The sequence below is a fragment of the Drosophila montana genome, unplaced genomic scaffold, assembly GCF_035044405.1.
Source record: "Drosophila montana isolate Dmon_TW-CO22-7 unplaced genomic scaffold, ASM3504440v1 contig_3833_1, whole genome shotgun sequence".
Taxonomy (NCBI): domain Eukaryota; kingdom Metazoa; phylum Arthropoda; class Insecta; order Diptera; family Drosophilidae; genus Drosophila; species Drosophila montana.
Genome location: NW_026998704.1, coordinates 1,412,378 through 1,431,700, shown reverse-complemented (window position 1 = coordinate 1,431,700; position 19,323 = coordinate 1,412,378). Strand labels below are relative to the sequence as shown.

The 19,323-nt window shown below is 40.0% G+C and overlaps 4 protein-coding genes and 1 long non-coding RNA gene across 6 annotated transcripts in view; 1 reads left to right on the top strand and 4 right to left on the bottom strand.

The window, feature by feature from the left end:
* LOC135437699 (uncharacterized) overlaps positions 1-19,323 on the bottom strand; it is a 120,504-nt gene that overhangs the window by 81,906 nt on the left and 19,275 nt on the right. The window lies entirely within an intron of this gene.
* Positions 1,187-5,447, bottom strand: Dek. Of its 2 annotated transcripts, none has more exons than XM_064696132.1 (11): positions 5,340-5,447; positions 4,661-4,892; positions 3,496-3,980; positions 3,003-3,417; positions 2,837-2,937; positions 2,593-2,778; positions 2,335-2,523; positions 2,186-2,270; positions 2,006-2,124; positions 1,781-1,933; positions 1,187-1,722 (listed from the first exon to the last, which is right to left on the bottom strand). In XM_064696132.1, the coding sequence occupies exons 1-11, from the start codon at positions 5,421-5,423 to the stop codon at positions 1,708-1,710; spliced, it is 2,064 nt and encodes a 687-aa protein (XP_064552202.1). In that variant the 5' UTR covers positions 5,424-5,447; the 3' UTR covers positions 1,187-1,707. The 2 variants fall into 2 exon arrangements, with proteins under 2 accessions (XP_064552202.1, XP_064552203.1); XM_064696133.1 differs by lacking the exon at positions 5,340-5,447 and adding an exon at positions 4,966-4,983.
* On the top strand, positions 5,649-7,110 carry Fen1 (flap endonuclease 1). Its single transcript, XM_064696134.1, has 2 exons — positions 5,649-5,845; positions 5,914-7,110. Exons 1-2 carry the CDS (start codon positions 5,764-5,766, stop codon positions 6,990-6,992), a joined length of 1,161 nt encoding a protein of 386 aa, XP_064552204.1. The 5' UTR covers positions 5,649-5,763; the 3' UTR covers positions 6,993-7,110.
* IntS8 (integrator complex subunit 8) lies at positions 7,005-10,887 on the bottom strand. Its single transcript, XM_064696131.1, has 7 exons — positions 10,491-10,887; positions 10,023-10,418; positions 9,838-9,949; positions 8,840-9,783; positions 7,907-8,777; positions 7,387-7,849; positions 7,005-7,304 (listed from the first exon to the last, which is right to left on the bottom strand). The coding sequence occupies exons 1-7, from the start codon at positions 10,603-10,605 to the stop codon at positions 7,185-7,187; spliced, it is 3,021 nt and encodes a 1,006-aa protein (XP_064552201.1). The 5' UTR covers positions 10,606-10,887; the 3' UTR covers positions 7,005-7,184.
* LOC135437728 (ficolin-2) lies at positions 15,591-16,450 on the bottom strand. The gene is made up of 2 exons (XM_064695783.1): positions 15,833-16,450; positions 15,591-15,757 (listed from the first exon to the last, which is right to left on the bottom strand). Exons 1-2 carry the CDS (start codon positions 16,426-16,428, stop codon positions 15,625-15,627), a joined length of 729 nt encoding a protein of 242 aa, XP_064551853.1. The 5' UTR covers positions 16,429-16,450; the 3' UTR covers positions 15,591-15,624.

Here is a 19,323-nt window from a genome sequence, read left to right as displayed (position 1 = left end):
TTTAAATTTCTCAATAAATTACTATCTGAAAAAAATAGAAACGGTTTTTTGTTTAAAGGTTCCACCAAGTTTGGCAGTTTTACCATAGTTTATGAACTCATATGAAGCAATCCAATATCCTGGTGTCAAATACTTCCCGTAGCCCATTAAATTAAAAGCACACTACACTTTATTTTCTCGCAATATATTGTTGATATACATATATACTTCATCCGTCTTTATTTCCATAGCGAAACATTTAAAGATAAAACAAAATATCGTTTTATATCTAGGCATCCAATTGGGACGCACGCGTTTTACGGTTAAGTTAATTTCTGTTCTATAGAGAGAGAGCGTTCAATAAATTTTATCCAACTTTGTTGTACGATCCTCGTAAACTCTTTTTTTTTTTATATATATTCTTTATATATGTCTGTATTTTTTATTTTATGTCTGTATATTTTAACGCACATCGAGCTTTATTTTAATTTTGCCATTTGTTTTTGAAAATTTCTTTTTTACTACAAGAAACGTACATTGAGATGCTTGTATTTATGTATGGGAGTGGATTCAAAACATTGTTTAGAACCTTGTTTTTTTTTCTTTTTTGTTTAAAATGTACATACATTAAATTCGCAAGAGTATTCTTACGATGCACTGCTTTTATCATGTGTATTATATTTTGGGTGTGTCTGGTGTGTGAATCCTAGTTGTGTGTTGCCGCTCTGCAAGGGAAACCTGCTTTAGTTCTGTCTTCAATATATTATCAAAGCCAAAGTACTTGAGATAAATGAAAAGGACAGAAACTTGTTATAGTGGAAATCATACATAAGTTTATACTTATTATAACAATCATTTGAGAGTTAAAAAAAAAAACTGGCCATTTCAAGACTCCTTAAATAGTTCACGTCCTCATCACAATGATCAAGCGAAATTGCAATATCAAAACTTGCAACCGTACATATTTTACAAATATTTCAAACTTTTGCCTGCGAGATTTCTCAATTTAATACCTGCAATTGTGAAAAAAAACATTTTGTTAGGCATTTTTTCCAGCTCATTTGCTGCACTTCTCTCCTAATTCCAAATACTTTATTATTTTTAACATAGCCAAAACGTGTGCAATATTTCTCAATATTATAAATTTCGAATTTTGACTTGTCAAGTTTTCCATACTTCGTTTTTTGTACTGCTGCCAGTGTGTGAATTTTAGATAATCTTTTTGTTTTTATTTATCCTCTTTGCTTAATTTAAAATACATAATTTTGAACGTCAAATCAATCAGCACTACATTTAAATGTATAAATTGTGTGTATATAGGTTTTTACAAGTTTCTTTTCTTTTCTATTTCGGTTTGCTTAAATTACACACTTTTGTAGAGCTGTTTGAGAGCGCTGGTATTCATAAAGAAAATGAATATAAAGTGTTTACAAATTACGTTTACATATATACATTATTCACATGCATATATATGGATAATCGCCTCCTAGTACACAATAGAAAAAGGACATAATCCGTTCAAGGTTGAGTTTTAGTTAGTTTTAAAGAGTACAAATTATACGCTTATAGGAAAACTAGATTTAATTCTTTGTTGTCGCAGCAGCTCTCAAAAAGTGGCAAAATATATTTGCTTTGCGGTCGCTTGTTGTATTGTTGTTAGTGTTTGGTACAAGTTTATCTGCTTGCTGGCCCATCCCCAGGCTCCATTGCCTCCGTTTTTGTGTAGTTTTATGTTGCAATTAACTGTAATGAGACAGAAGATTTAGAAGACTTGTATCCTCTGACATGCGACATCACCTACCGCTTTAACTGTGGCCTTTATGAAATCCTTTTTGTCTGTTAAATCGAAATCTGGGTACTTTGCATAGACTTGTTTGCACACCGTTTTCATAGTAATCTCTTCGAGATTGGCCTTGTCTAAAATTTCTTTGACATAGCCGCGTATTTGCTCGTCCTGCAATGGGAATTAAAAATAGACAAAATATATATAGTATATATACCATTAACAATATAAGTGATATTTTACCGTTGGGAATGCTAATTTGCCCTTTTTGTTTAATGGTTCATCCTCATCGGACTCATCTTTGTCGTCAACATCTTCCTCCTCGGACGTTTCTTTCTTTGATTTCTTCGGTCGACCAGCGGCTAAGTACAAGAAGAGATTGTTAGTAAGACTTCATCCATTAACATCCGATAATTGCTTTACCCTTTCCAGCTGGTTTTGACTTATTGTTAGCTTTGCTATTTTTCGCAGGCGTTGTTGGCTTCTTACTCTTTTTGGGACGTTCCTCCTACGAGATTTAAAAGTATTTTGTTTATGTTTCTGTCATAAATTCTTTTAGTTGGTTTACTTACCTCGCTTTGTTCGCTGCCAAATTCAGACGCTTCCTCCTCCTCTTCATCCTCTGATACTTCTTCTTCGTCACTCTCAGAGTCTTTGCGCTTTCGCGCAGAAGCGCCCCGCCCACGTCCTCGTCTACCAGCTGGAGTGGTCACAGCGGATCGGCCACGTTTTCCAGTAGTTGCTCGCTTGCGCTTCGGCACCTGTTTGAATAGAGCGAATGCCGTGAGAAATTTATTAAACAAGATAATCTGAAAAAAAAAAGGACTTACATCACTATCTGCATCTGATAGCTCTGATTCCTCTTCGTCTTCGGAATCTGAATTTCTTCGACGACTTTTGCGAGCGGGTCGTCCGCGACTGCCCCGAGCTGAGAGCTTACGACCGGCTCCAGCTGCTCCACCAGCACCGCCGCCGCCGCGCCCCGCATCAGAATCTGAGTTTCCCGAAGGATTGTACTGCAAGTAGAAAAAAAATGTAGGTTGGACTGAGGAGCTACACAATAAACTAACTTACATCTGAGCCGGATTCGGAGTCATCATTCCGTCTCCGCTTAGCCACTGTCACTTTGTGCTCACTCTCCTCGGAGCTTGATAAATCTACATATGCAGACATTTCTGCAAGTAAGGCGAAGAGTCTAAATCAAAGAGTCCATTCCATTGAATGATTGGGTTTCACTTACTCTTGCCTGCCGTTGCACGTCTTGGACGTCCGCTGGAATTGCGAGCTGAGCCTCTGCCGGTACCTCCGCTTGTCTTACTGCTCTTGCGTTTCTTATCGTCTTCGCTGGCGGCCTCCTCATCCTCGTCAACATCTTCATCGTCCACCTCCTCTTCTTCCTCATCAGCCTGTTCTACACAGAGCGACTCATCCGGCTCCATCAGAAATTTGAGCACACGCGACGCAATCTCGTCCTTGCTGCCTTTGCGATCTAGCGTGAGAATTTCACAGATGCTACGCAAAGATTTGTTGTCCACCTTCTTAATGGACTCATATTTCTTTTTGTATTCCGACGAATCCTTGGCAAACTCAAAGCCAGCAAACGAACGCAGATTCTTTTTCACCACATTGTTTTTTCCTTGTGCGCCAAAGCAGAGCTACATTATAATGCAGAAATATAAATAACCATTACGCTCCCTAATCTTATTAGATGTTGATCCCCGATAGTAACTTACCGAATGTAGCACCTGGAGGCCATCCACTCGCGTCTTGTTTATATTCTCATTAATGCGATCGATCTCAGCCAGGGCCACCACATTCTCGTCATCCTCTGCCACCTCGTTGTTCTCATCGAGACCATCGCCCTCGTCAGCGTCGTCGTCATCTTTCTCGTTTTGGTCTGACTTCTCCACCTTGCCGTTCTTGGCCTTGGGTTCTGTCTTCTTTGCGACCGCTGACTTGTCCGCTCCTCCAGATCCAGACTTGGGCTTAGCACCATCTGTTGCATCATTTTTCTTCTTCTCCGCTGTGGCTGTTGGTTTCTTCTCCTCATCGCTGACATCATCCTGGGTATCGTCCACCTGATCCTCCTCACTTTCCTCCTCGTCTTCATCTGCATCTTCGTCATCCTCAGTCTTGCCTGCATTTTTCTTAGCGCCATTATTCACTTTCTTTGCTGAAGGCGGCGCTGGCGATGCCGCTTTTTTGTCCTTTTTCTCATCTGATGGTAAATATTATGTGAAACGAAATATTATATATGATCTTTTTACATATTTACATTTTTTATCCTCATACTAATCAGATTATTGGTCTAGAAACATTTTGATACTATCATATATCCGCAATTGGATTAGATAAATATTTTTATAAAAACAACCTTCAACGGATTTCAAATAGTATCTTTAAAAAGGTAAAATAATTGAAATATTTGTCTTCAAGCTTGGGAAGTCCAGTGCTATTTTCATTTGGGAGCGCAAAGAACCATGAAATTGAAGTTTTAATCTACCTTAGCTTTTACTACACGAAACCATATTGGTCAGGGTTTAGCATGAACAATAGCCAAGGATATTCTATAAATACTTTTTATTAACTAAGATAAGAGAGAAAAGGAACATAAACACCCACACTCCTTGCGCGGAGTTCGAACCACCATACGCAAACGATCACACATGTGCGCGGCATTTTAAACAGCGGTGCCACAGCCAACGCAGCAACAAAGACGGCAAGCGACGAAAATGAATTGACAGCTCTGCTATTCGCCGCATTCTACGAAACGCGCGCAAAATTCATTTTATGAATTTTGTTTTTCTCGCTCTTTCTTTACACAAAATACATGCACATACACATACACGATTCAAGTATGTGTTTGTATGAATGTACGAGTTTGTTTCTTTTATTTACCTGCATCCAATGTTGGCGCGGCCACAGCCGCTGCGTCTCCAACAGCTTTTTTATCAGCGACGTCATCAGTAGCGGGTGACGCTGCTGCGTCGCTGTCCTTCTCTACAGTTTTAGCTACCTCTGAATCGGGTGTAGTTGGCTCTGCACTTTCTGGCGCCTTCGACTCGTTTACTACCTTATCAGCGGCATTTTCTTTGGTCGCTGTCTCCGCTTCTGGCGTTGTGTTGGCATCCTAGCGTAAATCAAAACAAGAGCAAAAAAAACAATTTAATCACACTTGCAAATTTTTGGCGCACTACCACTACCATCGGACTGTGCGTTGCTCGGCCGCTGGTTTATGCGTTTCAGTCCGTATTTTTTTTTCAAATGTTTTAGTGCACACACAAGTTTTCTTTTGAGCTTTGCGTTTGTGTATGCGTGTCTATGGGGGCATTGGGCATGCACACGTTGTCCCGCTCACACGCACCGAAAACTAGACACAAGCAACATACAAACGCAACGACGCCATGTTTATACACATAAACGAATGGTCGCAGGGGAGAAGACCGATTTGTCGAGAGCAATATTTGTTGCGCTTTAGTTACACGATAAACACATTTGCATCCAGGAGTTTTTTAATGCGCGTTTGTGGCAAGCACTTTCAACTTGATTTTGAAATAATTTTCAGTATTTTACATACCATATTTTCAATGGTTTTATCTTTTTTTTCGTCAGCCGACATGCTTTTGCTTATGTGTGTGGCGTTAGGGATGAGTAAATACATCGATAACGATGCAATCTCGGAGTCGATAATTGGCGGCAAGATAAATTAAATTATTACATTCCACCAAATTACACCTTTTTAAGTTTCAGACGAGCATTCAACAAATTTAAACGCAAAGTCTTTCACAAGCTGCTTAGACATTATGCCAGCCATTATGCATACTTAACTTTGTCCCTATAGCGGCTATCGATATTTCACTAAAGCGCTGCATTTGATTGACACTCACAGCAAGACGCGTGCACAACATTTGCAACAAAAGCGCGCGCTGAGTATTCTTCTAGCGGAATCAGAGTAATAAACAAAAAATCAACAACGAACAAGCACACACTAAACAATTATCATGGGTATTTTGGGCTTATCGAAGCTTATAGCGGATTTGGCTCCACAGGCTATACGTGAAAGTGAAATGAAAAACTTTTTTGGTGAGTGTGCATCCATCGCAAGCAATGCATTTATTGAATAGCTAAAACCAATGTCAATTGCATTCCAGGTCGCAAAGTTGCTATTGATGCCAGCATGTGCCTGTATCAGTTTCTCATTGCGGTTCGGTCGGAGGGCGCGCAGCTAGCTACCGTCAACGGTGATCCAACCTCACATCTCATGGGCATGTTTTATCGCACCATTCGTCTACTGGACAATGGCATAAAGCCGGTCTACGTTTTCGATGGAAAGCCGCCAGATATGAAATCTGGCGAACTGGCGAAGCGCGCCGAACGGCGTGAGGAGGCCGAAAAAGCGCTGAAAGCGGCAACAGAAGCGGGTGATGATGCGGAGATAGATAAATTCAATCGTCGCCTAGTGCGAGTCACTAAGGAACATTCGCGCGAGGCTAAAGAGCTACTCAAGCTCATGGGTGTTCCCTTTGTAGACGCACCGTGTGAGGCTGAGGCCCAATGCGCTGCTCTAGTTAAGGCAGGCAAAGTATATGCTACAGCAACCGAGGATATGGATGCGCTAACCTTTGGATCGTGCAAGCTTCTGCGCTATTTGACCTACAGCGAAGCGCGTAAAATGCCCGTAAAGGAGTTTAGCTATGACAAAGTGCTGCAGGGGCTGGAGCTGACAAGCAAGGAATTCATTGATCTGTGCATTCTAATGGGCTGTGATTACTGCGAGAGCATTAAAGGCGTCGGACCCAAGCGCGCTATAGAGCTGATCAAAAGCTATCGGGACATTGAGACCATTTTGGAGAACATCGACGCCAGCAAATACCCAGTGCCAGAGAACTGGAACTACAAGCGAGCACGCGAGCTCTTCATCGAACCAGATGTGGCCGATGCCAGCGCTATTGACCTAAAGTGGACCGAGCCCGATGAGGATGGCCTGGTTCAGTTTTTGTGCGGCGATCGGCAATTTAACGAGGAGCGCGTGCGTAACGGTGCCAAGAAATTGCTCAAGTCGAAGCAGGCACAAACGCAGGTCCGCCTCGATAGCTTCTTCAAGACACTGCCTAGTACCCCCAATGCAAACACTGGTGCTGCCAAGCGCAAGGCCGAGGAAGCCAAGAAAAGTGCGAATAATAAGAAGGCTAAAACAAGTAGCGCTGGACGCGGCAGAAGGCCAAAGTAATTAGCGTGAGTGTCCCTAAAAAAAATACAAGTTTCTTTAATTTAACCAGAAAAACCTATTGCTACACTTTAAGCTTACATTCTAATTGCGTTAAATTACAAAACCTTATCAAGCTTAACTCTAATTGGTCTTCTTTGTGGGCTTGGTCGTGGATGTAGTATGCAGCCAGGATGGGGGTGACCCCGCCTGTGACTACAGCAAATACTGCTTGGCCAGGGCGCGTAAGAAGCGCGACTTGCGTACCATTGCGCTCTCCCGTTTGATCTCCTCATTGTTGTTGGCATTTAGCTCCAAGGTGCCCATCATTGAGATCTAAAACACCGGAAGTTAAAGAAGATGTGACCATTGAAATAAATATGAAATATGTCTGATCAATCTCTTCGTTTTGACGTACCGCCTCCAGTTTTCGACTGTGTTCGCCTCGTTTCGCGTGTAGATTTACGATAAATTCGAGGAGCGTTGTATCCCATATGCAGCTGTAGTATGCATCCATGGCATCTGTGAAGTTGGATGACTTTTCGCTGAGATTCTTGAAGACAATGCCATAGTCGATCTCGTCTAGAAATTGACAAAGAACGGTGGCCTGCATGTGGCAGCCCAAATTGGCGGCACACCTAATCATCTTCCTAATCACATAGTCATCGGCTACGTTGCGCTGGAGCGGCATGGTGCAGTAGTCGGTCCCCGTGACCAGGGCGTTAACGTAGCAGCGCATGGCAGACTCATTATTGCCAATAGCTAGCTCTAGATCGCCCTTCATTTTTAGCCAGGAGATAGTCTGCGGATAGTAGTTGAGTGCCTCGGAAAGCAGCCACTGCAGCGTCTCACATACACTTCGCAGACTGTAGCTGTTTAGGCTGGAAGAATAAGTAAAGTTTTAAGAATTTCTTATTTATAAATTAGATGACACCTACTTGTTGATGCTGGTGGGCCAGAGCTGCATGTATTCGCAGCTTAAATCGTGATTGGGGTCATCTTTCAGTATGTTGTGCATTTTCCCGAGCATTGAAATAGCAAGTCCAAAAACACTCTGGTGGCGCACACGCTGCAGAAATGCTTGAAGCGAGCTGCTGGCGCCGCTGCCAGCGCCTGATGACGCACGCTTGGGCACATTGAGGAACAAGCTGAGCATCAGTTCCCAGGCATCGCGACACACCTTCTTGGGCCCCTTCATCTTTTCCATTTCAATAAAGGTGGCTGCAAAGGCCAACGGTAATTCCAACTGCTGCGCCCGCTTGTCTAGGTAAAGAAGCGGCGGGAAGTCCGTTAGATTAAGCAGCATGATTGCACAGCTCTCGAGAATTTCCAACCTTGGCATCATTGAATCACCCGCCTGCAAAGCGCCCAAGCATTGTTTGCAACGTGTGCCGAGCGCTTGCAGGTCGAGTGGCTTCTGATGCCATTCATCCAAGCACTGCGTAATCTGTATATGCAGTATTTCCCAAGTTATCAGCTTGCACATCAACTGCGCACTGCCACCCAGCTCCTGACGTTGTGTTTCAGACTTAAGCACACTCAACATAGATACCGCATCAATGTAGTTGCCACGGGCCGCCAGCTCCCGCGCCTTTCCCAATAGTACGTAGCTGAAGTCTTGCAGAAAGCTAACCGGCATTGCCATAATCAGGGTTTTTAGCGGCTGTGGCACATCCCAGCTGGGATTGATTGCCCACAGGGGCTTACCAGGTGCCGTGCCACACAGCTTGACCAGTAGAATCCGCACACTGTTGGCATTCGTGCAGGTGATCAACTGACGCTCCAGCGCGGCTACATCCACGCGAGTCACTGTAAAATAGACAATCAGTGGAAATTAGTTCGTACCAATTTATTGGGTTAAGAAGACCTACTTTTTGAATGGCATATCCAATCGTTGAGTGTAGCCAACGAGTTGCTAAGCACTGGCAGCGCCGCCTGGACTAGCTGATCATCCAAATCTATAAGCTCCTCTTTAGAAAATATACCCATGCCACGCAAAGTGTGTAGCAGCTGTCGACTTTGTTCCAGCTGCTGCTGTTGCTGCTGATACAGGACGCAATCAATAAGAAAATGTTTAATTGCCGCCTGCTCTGACTGGCTGCAGTGTGTTAGAGCATCTTGCATTGCCTCTACAAAGGGTGGCATGTAGTCCAGGTCATGGTACTTCTCAAAATACTCCACGCTGCCAAAAATATTGCCCCACTCGAACACGGTGCGCACTACATTTAGTGCGGCAACATGCAGCAGCAACTGGCTCGTCTCCTTGAGCAGTCCGGTAGAGATCGCACCTTCAATGTCTAGTTCTACGTTTCGCCGGCTCACCAGTGGAATCTCACGTGCACGATTGTCTAGGCGCAGTATAGACACAATGTCCGTATAGCTGTTGAGCAGGGATTGATGAAAGCGTTCCAGTAGTGTTTTCTGTTGTGCGCTGATGCCACAAGCCTGCAACAGACCCTCCAACTCCGTGGGTCGAATGTGGCAAAAGAAGCGCGTCATTCCAGGTGGCAGCGCTTGAAGATTGCTGGTGCAGCCGGCGGCTGAATCACGCGCCAGCACATACTGCTTGGTATGGAGGTAGTAATGGGCCAGCTCGGACTGAAGCTGGGCGCGCAGTTCTTGTGGAGTGATCAAGTGCATCATGTCGAAGTTCTGTGCGGTGCTCAGTGTGTCGCACTGCAGGGCCACAAAGCTGTCATAGTGGAACACATGAAAAGGTTTGCTGGACGCTGATGAGCACAGCTGCTCCAGATATTCGATGGATGGTTGGGTGGGTGTGTCCAAAAACTGTTGCAGCTGATCAACCGCCTGAAACCTGCCATTAGAAGCAAAACTATTAAATCTGGTCATAATTGTGCCTAAGACTCACATAAGGGGACGCGGACTCTTCAATAAGCTGTCCTTAATGAGCTGCAGTCGAAGTATCATCCGATGGTAGATGGTCAGTGCAAAGCGCGCAGCACGCTCATTCCCAGAGGGTGCTGAAAAACACAAGCACACCCACACACCCACTCAATATTACACAGGACCTAATGTGCTAAAAAGGGAACATACAAATCTTGAAATCGAAATCGTTTGAGAACGGAATGCTGACGACGCGGCCATAGCTGATGGTGCATAGATCGCGCAACAGACCCAGCTGCATGAGCACGGGCAGGCCTTTCTCGAGCGCATCCAGATCCCACCTGAGCCAAGTGGCCACTTTCAGCTCGAGAATTTTTAAGGCCAACTGTTTGCGCGTCAACTGCAGATGCACATCTCCCTGCCGTTGCTGCTGTGTTATGAGCGGCACATTGAGTGCCGCTGAGGCCGCAGGCGTGGTGGCATTGGCGCCGACGCTGGCGCCGGCTAGGTTCTGCAAATCGCTGCCCGGCGTGACCACAGTTGATTGTATCGCGGTATCCGGCGTCATGCTGATAAACTGCATGATTAGCTCCACGGCACTGGGCTCTGAAAGTATGTGAAATAAAGTTGCCAATGTCACATCTGAAAGATTTCGACCAGCTTCGTTGCATCTCGTACCGGGATTTTTGCATTGCAAATGCTGTGTTATTTTGTTCGGATCTAGTAGAAATTCAAACCACAATACTGTTTCTGCTGCCAGCGGTACTGGTTTGGGCTTCAGAGGGTCTTCCATTGTTTTATTAAATATTAAATCCCTGCTTTTCGTTTGTCAAACATATGTTTTTCGGCATCAAAAACTTAACAGTTAGCTCTTCTGTTATTAACAGTGGAGGGCAACATTTTTGCTTGGACTGCCATACCCGATTCTTTAGATTTATAAAAATATGCTAAAGCGATTTAGGGGAACAGTTTTAGTTAATAACTTGTTTTAATTCTACCATCAGCTGGCCGGTAATTTGGAAAGCACTTTGGTCTTTAATTTAAATTTTACTGTTATTAACAGATTCGAGCTGTCGGTTGATCTAGAAATGTTTAGCTGTGACTGGCAAATGCGTGTCTTTATATCGATATCTTCTATCGATAACTTTTGCCAGCTGTCGCAAATGTTCGTCGACATATTTTTGTGTTTTTTAACACTGTTCTCTCAGCACAGCTCAACTGTTGCGTAGCTCCTCCAACAAGTGTTCAAACTGAAATAAATAATTAAAAAGTCCAGATTAAGATGGTATTCATATCTACGTTATACTTGTATATTTTTTAATCGCTTCTAATATTGTCTGCTAACCATGCTGCAAGTATACAATACTTTTTAACAAGAAAAATAAATGAAATTTTCTTCCTAGATTCATTAGTTATTTTAGTTTAGTTAATTTTTTATTGGAAACTTCAGAAAAACCTTTAAATGCATTGGTTGTCAATACAATTCTTAATTTAAAGTCATAAAACTCAGCTTTATGGCGGCTATTGTGCATAAATAGATAAAAGTCACAGACGATAAAAGAGGAGTGTATGAATAAATATATATGTGTATATAAATATATTTTTTTTCTGAGTTCATTAAAAATGTAAAATAGTTTGAATGATATTTGGCTCATTTATGCAAATATGTGGAATTTTATTTGAGACGCACATAAGTTAGACTCACAGTTTTTTATTTGTATACCCTGTACCCGTTAAATATGGAATCAAGGTATATTAAAGTTGAGCTACGGTTCATAACACAAAGCAGTCGATATATCCTTATATACTTATAATAAATTATCAAGAGCTTAATATTGTGTATGTGTAATTAAACTAATTTGAAGGTGAAGTTGTATATATACAAACTGTTTAAACAAAAACTATGTATTTACTTTATAAAATATAGATCATGATTAAGTATAGCTGGGTATAGGGCAAATCTTAGTCGAGCACTCTTCACTTTACTTGTTTTGATTGTATCAATTTTACACTGCGAGAAATAAATAAATATGTGTTTTTATTTAGTGATTTGATATTCTGTGTTTTTAGTATGATTTTAAATGTATTCTTATTATATTTTTAATTAGTATTTTTATAAGTATCAAAGGTATTAATAAATAAATTCTTCGTAAATGGGTTGAATTAATGATACAGCCAGTTTTCTAAATGAAAATAAAAAGGATCTGGGTTCAAATCCTAAGCTTAAAGTAAATAATTTAAATATAACTTTTTGATAATATTTACAGTAATAGAACAATGTATCAAGAATTTCTCGCAGTGCTGATTCAACATGCTTCCATGTTCCCCGTCGAGTTTGGTCTCGTTTTACATAAAACTCTGATTTGGCGCTTTGTCTTGAAGTTTATGATCAGTTCATGGCATAAGCTGGAAATAAGTATTTAACGTTCAGGTGATTTTATGCAAATTATGTATATGATTTTAATCGACTCAGTTTGTTGTTTTTTATGACATTTTTCATGCGCTTACTGGTATTCGTATTTTGGGGATCGCTCTTGGCAACAGCTACCAAGCCCATATAATTCTTTATGCAATTTTAGAAATAACTCACAGTCAAGACTTGACCTGACGCTTGTGAACTGCATTATATGAAAAAAGTTACGAATATTTTGGACCACGCCCGCAGATTAAGATTATATTAACTTTAGATAAACGAAGTTTATTGCATATTGCGAAAAACTTTTCCCGCATTTTTTGCAGAAATATAAATTAGTAATGTTTCAGAGCTTATAATCCGCTTGTAAGATTAAGCGTAAAAACCTACGGCCACTTTTGGGATTGGAGTATTGCCCATGTTTTATTTTATACTTAAATTCCTTATCGCCAAATTTTGGCAGTTCAATTTTGATTGTCCTTAACCATTAACTTGCAAACCTTGTAAATGTCATAATTTTTCTTTATATTAATTATGCAATAATTTATAAACACGCCAGACAAGTATAAAAGAATTTACAGATTTGAGTATATATATTGAATTAAAAAAATTTCAAATTCTAATTTGATAATAATCTTTTAGTTGCTTGACTTTGAAATTCCTGCATTTGTTTTTGGAAGCAATAAAAATGTCAAATGCGTTTAAAGTATTTCAAATAATATATATATATATTTAGTTTTGTAAGAGGCCATTAAATCATTTATAGCCTGTATATGATCTAAAATACATTATGCAATGCCAGAGATTTTGGTTATATTGTTACGTTTAGAATTCAGTGGCATTTTCCATCCCTATTTTCTAAATAACTTTAATCAGTATATTTATAAATCTATACATTAAATGGGATCAAAGTTGTTTGCCAAGAATGTGCACACGCAGCAGATTTGTTAATGCTTTTTATTTTTATATATTATATTGTTTATTTGTTTTTGTTTTATTTAATGAATTCAAGAAAGTCTAATTCTCAGCTAAATATCATTAATTAGGCGCCTGCGCATGTCTCAATAACAGCGCCAGGCGCAGGTTATCAGCTCAGGCAGCACTTGTGGAATTCTCGATTAGAGCTGAAAGCTCAAGCGCAGTTCCATCAAATTCGGAGCGAAATCTATAATGACTGCTATATAGCATATAACGTATTTGGATTTGTTGCCAGGGCATGCGACAGACTCGAGCCAAACAGACATTTGCATAATGTGCTATACTTTGCTCTCATATTAATGTAAATTTCTTTGTGTAGCTGGCTTAGTGACTAAAACTAAATCAGCTAAAGAAGAAGAAAAACAACAAAAACAAAATCCGAAGGGGCGCTTCAACATTTTATGGCATTTAGACAACAAGACCCTGAAAGATTCTATTGATTGAATCGTAAATTTGTTTTATATTTTAATTTCGATTGGAACTTTGAGTTTCTTTGTTAGTAAATTTGCATTTTATGCAGGTTGATTAGCTCGTGCCATTCAGAAATGTCAAAGTATTCTGCATATTTATTACTTTGGCCTAGGTATACAGAGCGTAATATATGAATAACTGACTGACCCAGTGAAATTCCCCTTTGTTCACGATGCTCATTCTTATTCAAAAAAAGAACGGAAATCAAACATTTTAAGCACAGAGCTCACATGACTTTTTCAGAAAAACAGCACATATAAAGTTGTTTTTATTTATTGCACAAAAAAAATATTTATAAATAAAATAAAAAATGTAGTAAAAGAAAATGTCGCCGTTTATTCTGTCAGCTCAAACATTGGTGAGCTCTTTTCTTTTTTATTTTCTGTTAATATTTCAAAATGTCATTAATAATGCCATAAATTAACTAAATTCATTGCTATTGCTAAATCTTTTACGTATGCAGGCAACAGCTAAAAAAAAATCGGAAAATTTGAAAAAAGTTTTAAAAATGTTTTTCAAGAATTTCATGTCTGTCGCCTGCTGGCAGGCGGCATGGAAACAGCGACATGAAAATCTTTCAACAGCAGTTGACAGCGCCACACACACACATGCACACACACATGGACATACACACCTACGCACACCTACACACGATACTCACGCTACTCAGACACTCTCCGAAATAACCCCACCCCAGAGATCCGTAGATCCACAGCTACTCCGCCCGGGGAGGCATCAAATTGTACAACATCTCTTAATTTCTGACTGAAATGAAAATTGTGCCGAGGTTTTCCGCCCGCCGTGTCGTCGTTGATGGGTTCTGAAATGAGGCGCGTTCTTTCGTAAAGCGAATGCTCTAATATTTCCACACTTCCTTGTGAAATTAAAACGACAGCCAAAAGTCGCAGCCGAACCCTAAATACCCTTATTTACCATGACTTGATTTTAGTTACTGTCAAAGATCTCTTATGTTTGAGGGGGTTTTCTTCCCCCGAAAACTTTGCCTAGAGTAGATATACAAATTTCCTAACTCATCAGGTATTAGGAAATTTGTATATCTACTTTATTTTACAAACAGCCTATAGAAGTACAAATACCCTTCTGCCTTAGGGACACATAAGTTATGAAAATGTCTTTGTCGCTGCCATGGTCTGGTGCCGTGTGAGTTTTGGAAAAATCTTTTCAAAATGTTCACTCGAATATTGTTCAAGACATTTTTTTAGAATTTCTTAGCTGTCCCCACACTGAATATTGTTAAGTATGTGTATGTATGTATGTGTATATGGACATCGTACATATGTATCCTATAACACATTTAGTGTGCGTGAAGACGTCGCATTTTGTTCTAATTTTGCCTCCAAAAACTTTTTTGTCGCTCTGCGCCGTGTTTATTGGTATCATTTTCAACGTAATACTCGCAATTAAGAGTTTCTATTTTGGATACCTCGACAATCTGTCGTTCTGTTTGACAAAGTTATGCGGAATTTACTGTTCGTGCTACGTTGGCAACGTGGATCATTTGGACCTCGAGCAGCTGTCAACGAGCCAAACGATTCTCCATCAAAATCTGAGAATGTGCTGCATTGAAAAGACATGTTTGTGTGTACTATACATACAAGAGATCATTTCCATTCAAAGAACCGGTAGAGAAATCGGGGCTGAAAATACCGAAAAGAATTTTTCTTGGGTTAGGGTTCGATGTAACTCCCCCACTTGAAGTTCAACTCGCGAATCTGGTTCAAACCAAGAATGAAAGAGTATAATTTTGAGTTTATAATTTCTGCTTATCTGCAAAATATGATTAGATAAACGCAGTGAATGAGGCCCAAGTTGTTTATCCCCTAAACTATAATTAATTTAAACCAAACCATTTTCTATAACAAAGTGTTAGATTCTTAGTAAAAAATCAATTGGAGTTTCGAGGGTTTGCAGCCTTAAGGCTGTTTGAGTTTATTTCAGTGGTCGAATCATCATTTGCACTCTCTTGTAGGCATAATTAACTCCTTGCCATTGTTCCCAGCAGTCGCCACGACCCATAAGATCTTGTCCGTACTCTCCGCCCAAATACTCGCCATTGAGATTACTGCAAGCACAGAAGATATATATATATATGTATATATAGATAACTGAACTCATAAGGTTAACGGTCTTTGCCTACCTGTACATGCAACTCTTATACCACCAAGCACCTGAGTACTGTGCAGCACAGTTAATAGTGCTATTGTCGTTGTCGCGGTCAAAGGTGCTAAACTTCATGTTCTGATGGTATCGGAGCGCATCACCAGCATTGCCGCTATATATACCCAGGGTATTTAGGCCGTACAGATTGGCCTCGTTGCCGATGGCAAACGCGGAATAGTTGGCATAACGACTTTGGCCATGAAAATCCTCAAGGTAAACATACAACTCGTGTGGCTGAGATGCAGTTAGAGCATTCAACTTGTTTAGGCCAATGAAGAAGCTGCCATCCAAATCGCCAAATCCCTGCTGGTAGGCCGACCAATTGCGGAAGAAGTTAATGTTGGCATCCACGCGTCGCTGGATGACCAACCAGCCAGTGCCGGCCATGGTGGCATCGCAATAGACGTTAAACGGCTCTTCGCCCTTCAGCTGTATCTTATAGATGCCATTCTTCTTGGCCTTGGCTTCTTTACAGGAGGCAGGATACGTTTTGAAGGGTGTTATGTCCGCAAACGACTGCGCAGCAGCCACAGTCAGGCACAGCACCGAAAGGATAACGTGTAGAGCTCCCATTTTACCAACCTCCTACAATTGACTAACTTTGATTTTATAGAACTTGCCCTCTTTATAAGGAGGGGGATAAAATTCAATGACTCACTTCTGGCATTGATTAGATTTCACTGCACTTCCTAGAACTAACATTAATAAATTGATAGGCGGTTTCTATAATTGATTACTTATCCTAAAAAAACACTCGCACGCATTAAAGCTTCTTAGCTAACTGAGTTCTATAAGTCAAATGAACACTATTGATAAGATTGTAATTTGGTTAAAATATCATTATCATATTGAAAAAAAAATGGAAGATAGGAGTAATAACAGTTTTTTTTAAAGAAGGCCTTCAAGGAGTATACTTTTAGGTGTTTTCTTATTATTATATATATGTATAGGATATAGCTACAAGATATCAGTCGAGCTATCATTATGCCGTCGTGCCCTAACAAACTTGTCACTTTGGTAACTCATCTAAAGAGGACCGCTTTAGGTTAACTTGGATCAATATTATCTTGAACAACATTGATTTAAATTCAAATTGTACATGGTTTATTTATAATACTAATATGACACTTTTATTTCTTTTAATATAAACTATGACACGGGGCAGGGTCCGAGAATACCTGCTAGTTATAGTATCAAAAATTGTAAGAGCTTGAAGTTGATTGGACGAATATTAAATTTTGATCGTTTTTCACCAAGTGAATATTTACATCATACCAACAGGTAAATATTATTTTATTTACAGTTCATGTATGAGGAGCAATTTAATGTACCCAATTTAAGAGTCAATATGAACTTTGCGCTGAAGAAAAAAATAAGGTAAATAAGTGAGATTGCTTTAGTCTGGAGTGCCCGACTGGAAGATACCCTGAAAAGCATGATTTACCTAAGACCCGTAGCGTCTGTGCTTCATTTTCTATGTACTCCACACTATGGAAGAGATTTGCATCCTTGAATAACTTCTGCGTTTGTAGTTCGCTCAATAGGCTACACCTTAAACAATTATCTTTCAACATTTTTAGGAGGAATGGGTCATCATACGAACTTTTGTATATTCAGAGAAACTGATAAAGTCGGCTCTAGTTCTTGTGGTTTACCGATATTACCAATATAAAGAAAGAGTCTTGGTTGAAAAACGTTTAGCATTGATTGATGAAATATTCTTCTATTCTGCGCCCCGAAGAAAAGTTTTTTATATCATTTATGCCAATAGCATATATATCTCGGTAGACAAAGTGGAAGCGTTTGCCCCTAACGGCTTTGCACAGCCGTTTAAACTAGTTTTGATTGATCTTAAGCAGGTAAGTATTTAATTGTTTGCCGATTCACCTTTTGTACTTTTTGTATTGAACAGATCGTGCATCTCATCGAATCCCACATGCCGTTCACTTAGCCACGTTTTACCGTTTACGTCGCCCATCAATAGTCTCAAATACACCTCGCCAAACAAAATCCAAATCCAACGAGCGATCGCCTCTTTGATGGTCCCAGCCAGCTTGCAATGACACACATTTGTCATAACGAGCCAACTTCAAAAGGCCGTCGCAGCCAGACAATGTGGCCAAGTGCAGAGTAAAAGCAAAACCAAAGCCAAAATCAAATGCAAAGGCAAACAACGCAAACGCAAGACGAACAGAAAACGGGAAGTTGTCCATAGAGAGAGAGAGAGAGAGAGAGAACTTGGCTCACAAAAAGCGCAACAAGTGAAAGACAAATGTGCCGGCCATCAATTGTCAAAGTCAAACGCCAACAAGGCTGACGGATTTCCACTCATAGTGTGAAATAATTTCACAGATGTATTTTCAGACACCCTACACTCGATGAAAATTGCTATGAATGGGTGTAATAGTTTCCTGCATATGTTTGTGACAGCTCCAAGTCCTAAAAGTATAAAAGAATCTTCATCAGGATGACGAGCTGAGTGGATTTACCCAAGTCCGTGTGTTTTTCTGTAGGAACAAATCTATTTAGGAAGCTATATAAACCAAATACTTGAAATTCAAAATAAATATTCGCGTATATCAATCGATACTTCTCGATTTTGAAACAAAGTTTATTAAGTTTATTATTATAAATTTGATATTTAAGTTTTCGTATAGTATAATCAGATCAAGAATAATTTAACTATAAGATAGCTTCCTCCTTCCTCCTTAGATAGCTTCCTCCTTCAAGAGTAGCACAATCGATTCATTAAGTCGAATCCTTGCTACAGCAGCTCGGCGCTGTATGCTGGGTATCTTCTAGTCGAACCCTGCTAAATCACATGTTTTTCGTACGTCTTTGCCATTTGAGCAGAACGAGTATTTTGAGGTGAACGGTAAAGTGAATCTGGTTACAGTTTTAATAAGTTTTAAGAAATTATAAATTGACTCAGATAACAATCTGCACAGAGTTTTTAATACTTGTTGAAAAAGCTAAAAAGGGAGTATTGATTTGAAATTAGGCAAACTTGTAATGTTTACTCTCTTTTAATTACAAACATTTTTTTATTTGTTTTGCCAAGAATAAGCCAGCAATTTTGGCTATAACATGATAAGTAGGGTATATAAAGAGGCTACGCTTTATCAAATCTCAAGTGATAAGTGTAAGGAATGATGATCTCGCTCGTGATTTCAGCCGATCGCTATATCGGCTTGTGTGGTGTTTGGTTTGATCTCTTCAGTTTCCAGATGCAGAATGTGTTCTTGCCTTGAATAATGCGTCCACTGGGGGAGTGACAAATAAGGAAAGGCGATATCTTGTAGAGTTTAAGAGGTAGATTTACGATATTTGGAATGACGCCTGCTGATAATCTCTGCTAAAGATCAAAGTTAAAAATATTTAAATGACTTCTATTGGTGATGTGACTAGTCGGGCATATATATATCTTCCATCAAAATAGTTTTACTCTAACTCACTTTGGTAGAGTAT

Excerpts from the sequence above, each read along its gene's own strand:
- Fen1 (XM_064696134.1), top strand. The coding sequence starts at position 5,764 with ATGGGTATTTTGGGCTTATCGAAGCTTATAGCGGATTTGGCTCCACAG. Across the intron at positions 5,846-5,913 it reads TGAAATGAAAAACTTTTTTG|GTCGCAAAGTTGCTATTGAT; the intron begins GTGAGTGTGCAT and ends ATTGCATTCCAG.
- Dek (XM_064696132.1), bottom strand. The coding sequence starts at position 5,423 with ATGTATTTACTCATCCCTAACGCCACACACATAAGCAAAAGCATGTCG. Across the intron at positions 2,779-2,836 it reads ACTCCGAATCCGGCTCAGAT|TACAATCCTTCGGGAAACTC; the intron begins GTAAGTTAGTTT and ends TTCTACTTGCAG. Across the intron at positions 2,524-2,592 it reads TATCAGATGCAGATAGTGAT|GTGCCGAAGCGCAAGCGAGC; the intron begins GTAAGTCCTTTT and ends CTATTCAAACAG.
- IntS8 (XM_064696131.1), bottom strand. The coding sequence starts at position 10,605 with ATGGAAGACCCTCTGAAGCCCAAACCAGTACCGCTGGCAGCAGAAACA. Across the intron at positions 9,784-9,837 it reads AAGAGTCCGCGTCCCCTTAT|GTTTCAGGCGGTTGATCAGC; the intron begins GTGAGTCTTAGG and ends TTCTAATGGCAG. Across the intron at positions 7,850-7,906 it reads TGGCCCACCAGCATCAACAA|CCTAAACAGCTACAGTCTGC; the intron begins GTAGGTGTCATC and ends TTATTCTTCCAG.
- LOC135437728 (XM_064695783.1), bottom strand. The coding sequence starts at position 16,428 with ATGGGAGCTCTACACGTTATCCTTTCGGTGCTGTGCCTGACTGTGGCT. Across the intron at positions 15,758-15,832 it reads TATAAGAGTTGCATGTACAG|TAATCTCAATGGCGAGTATT; the intron begins GTAGGCAAAGAC and ends CTGTGCTTGCAG.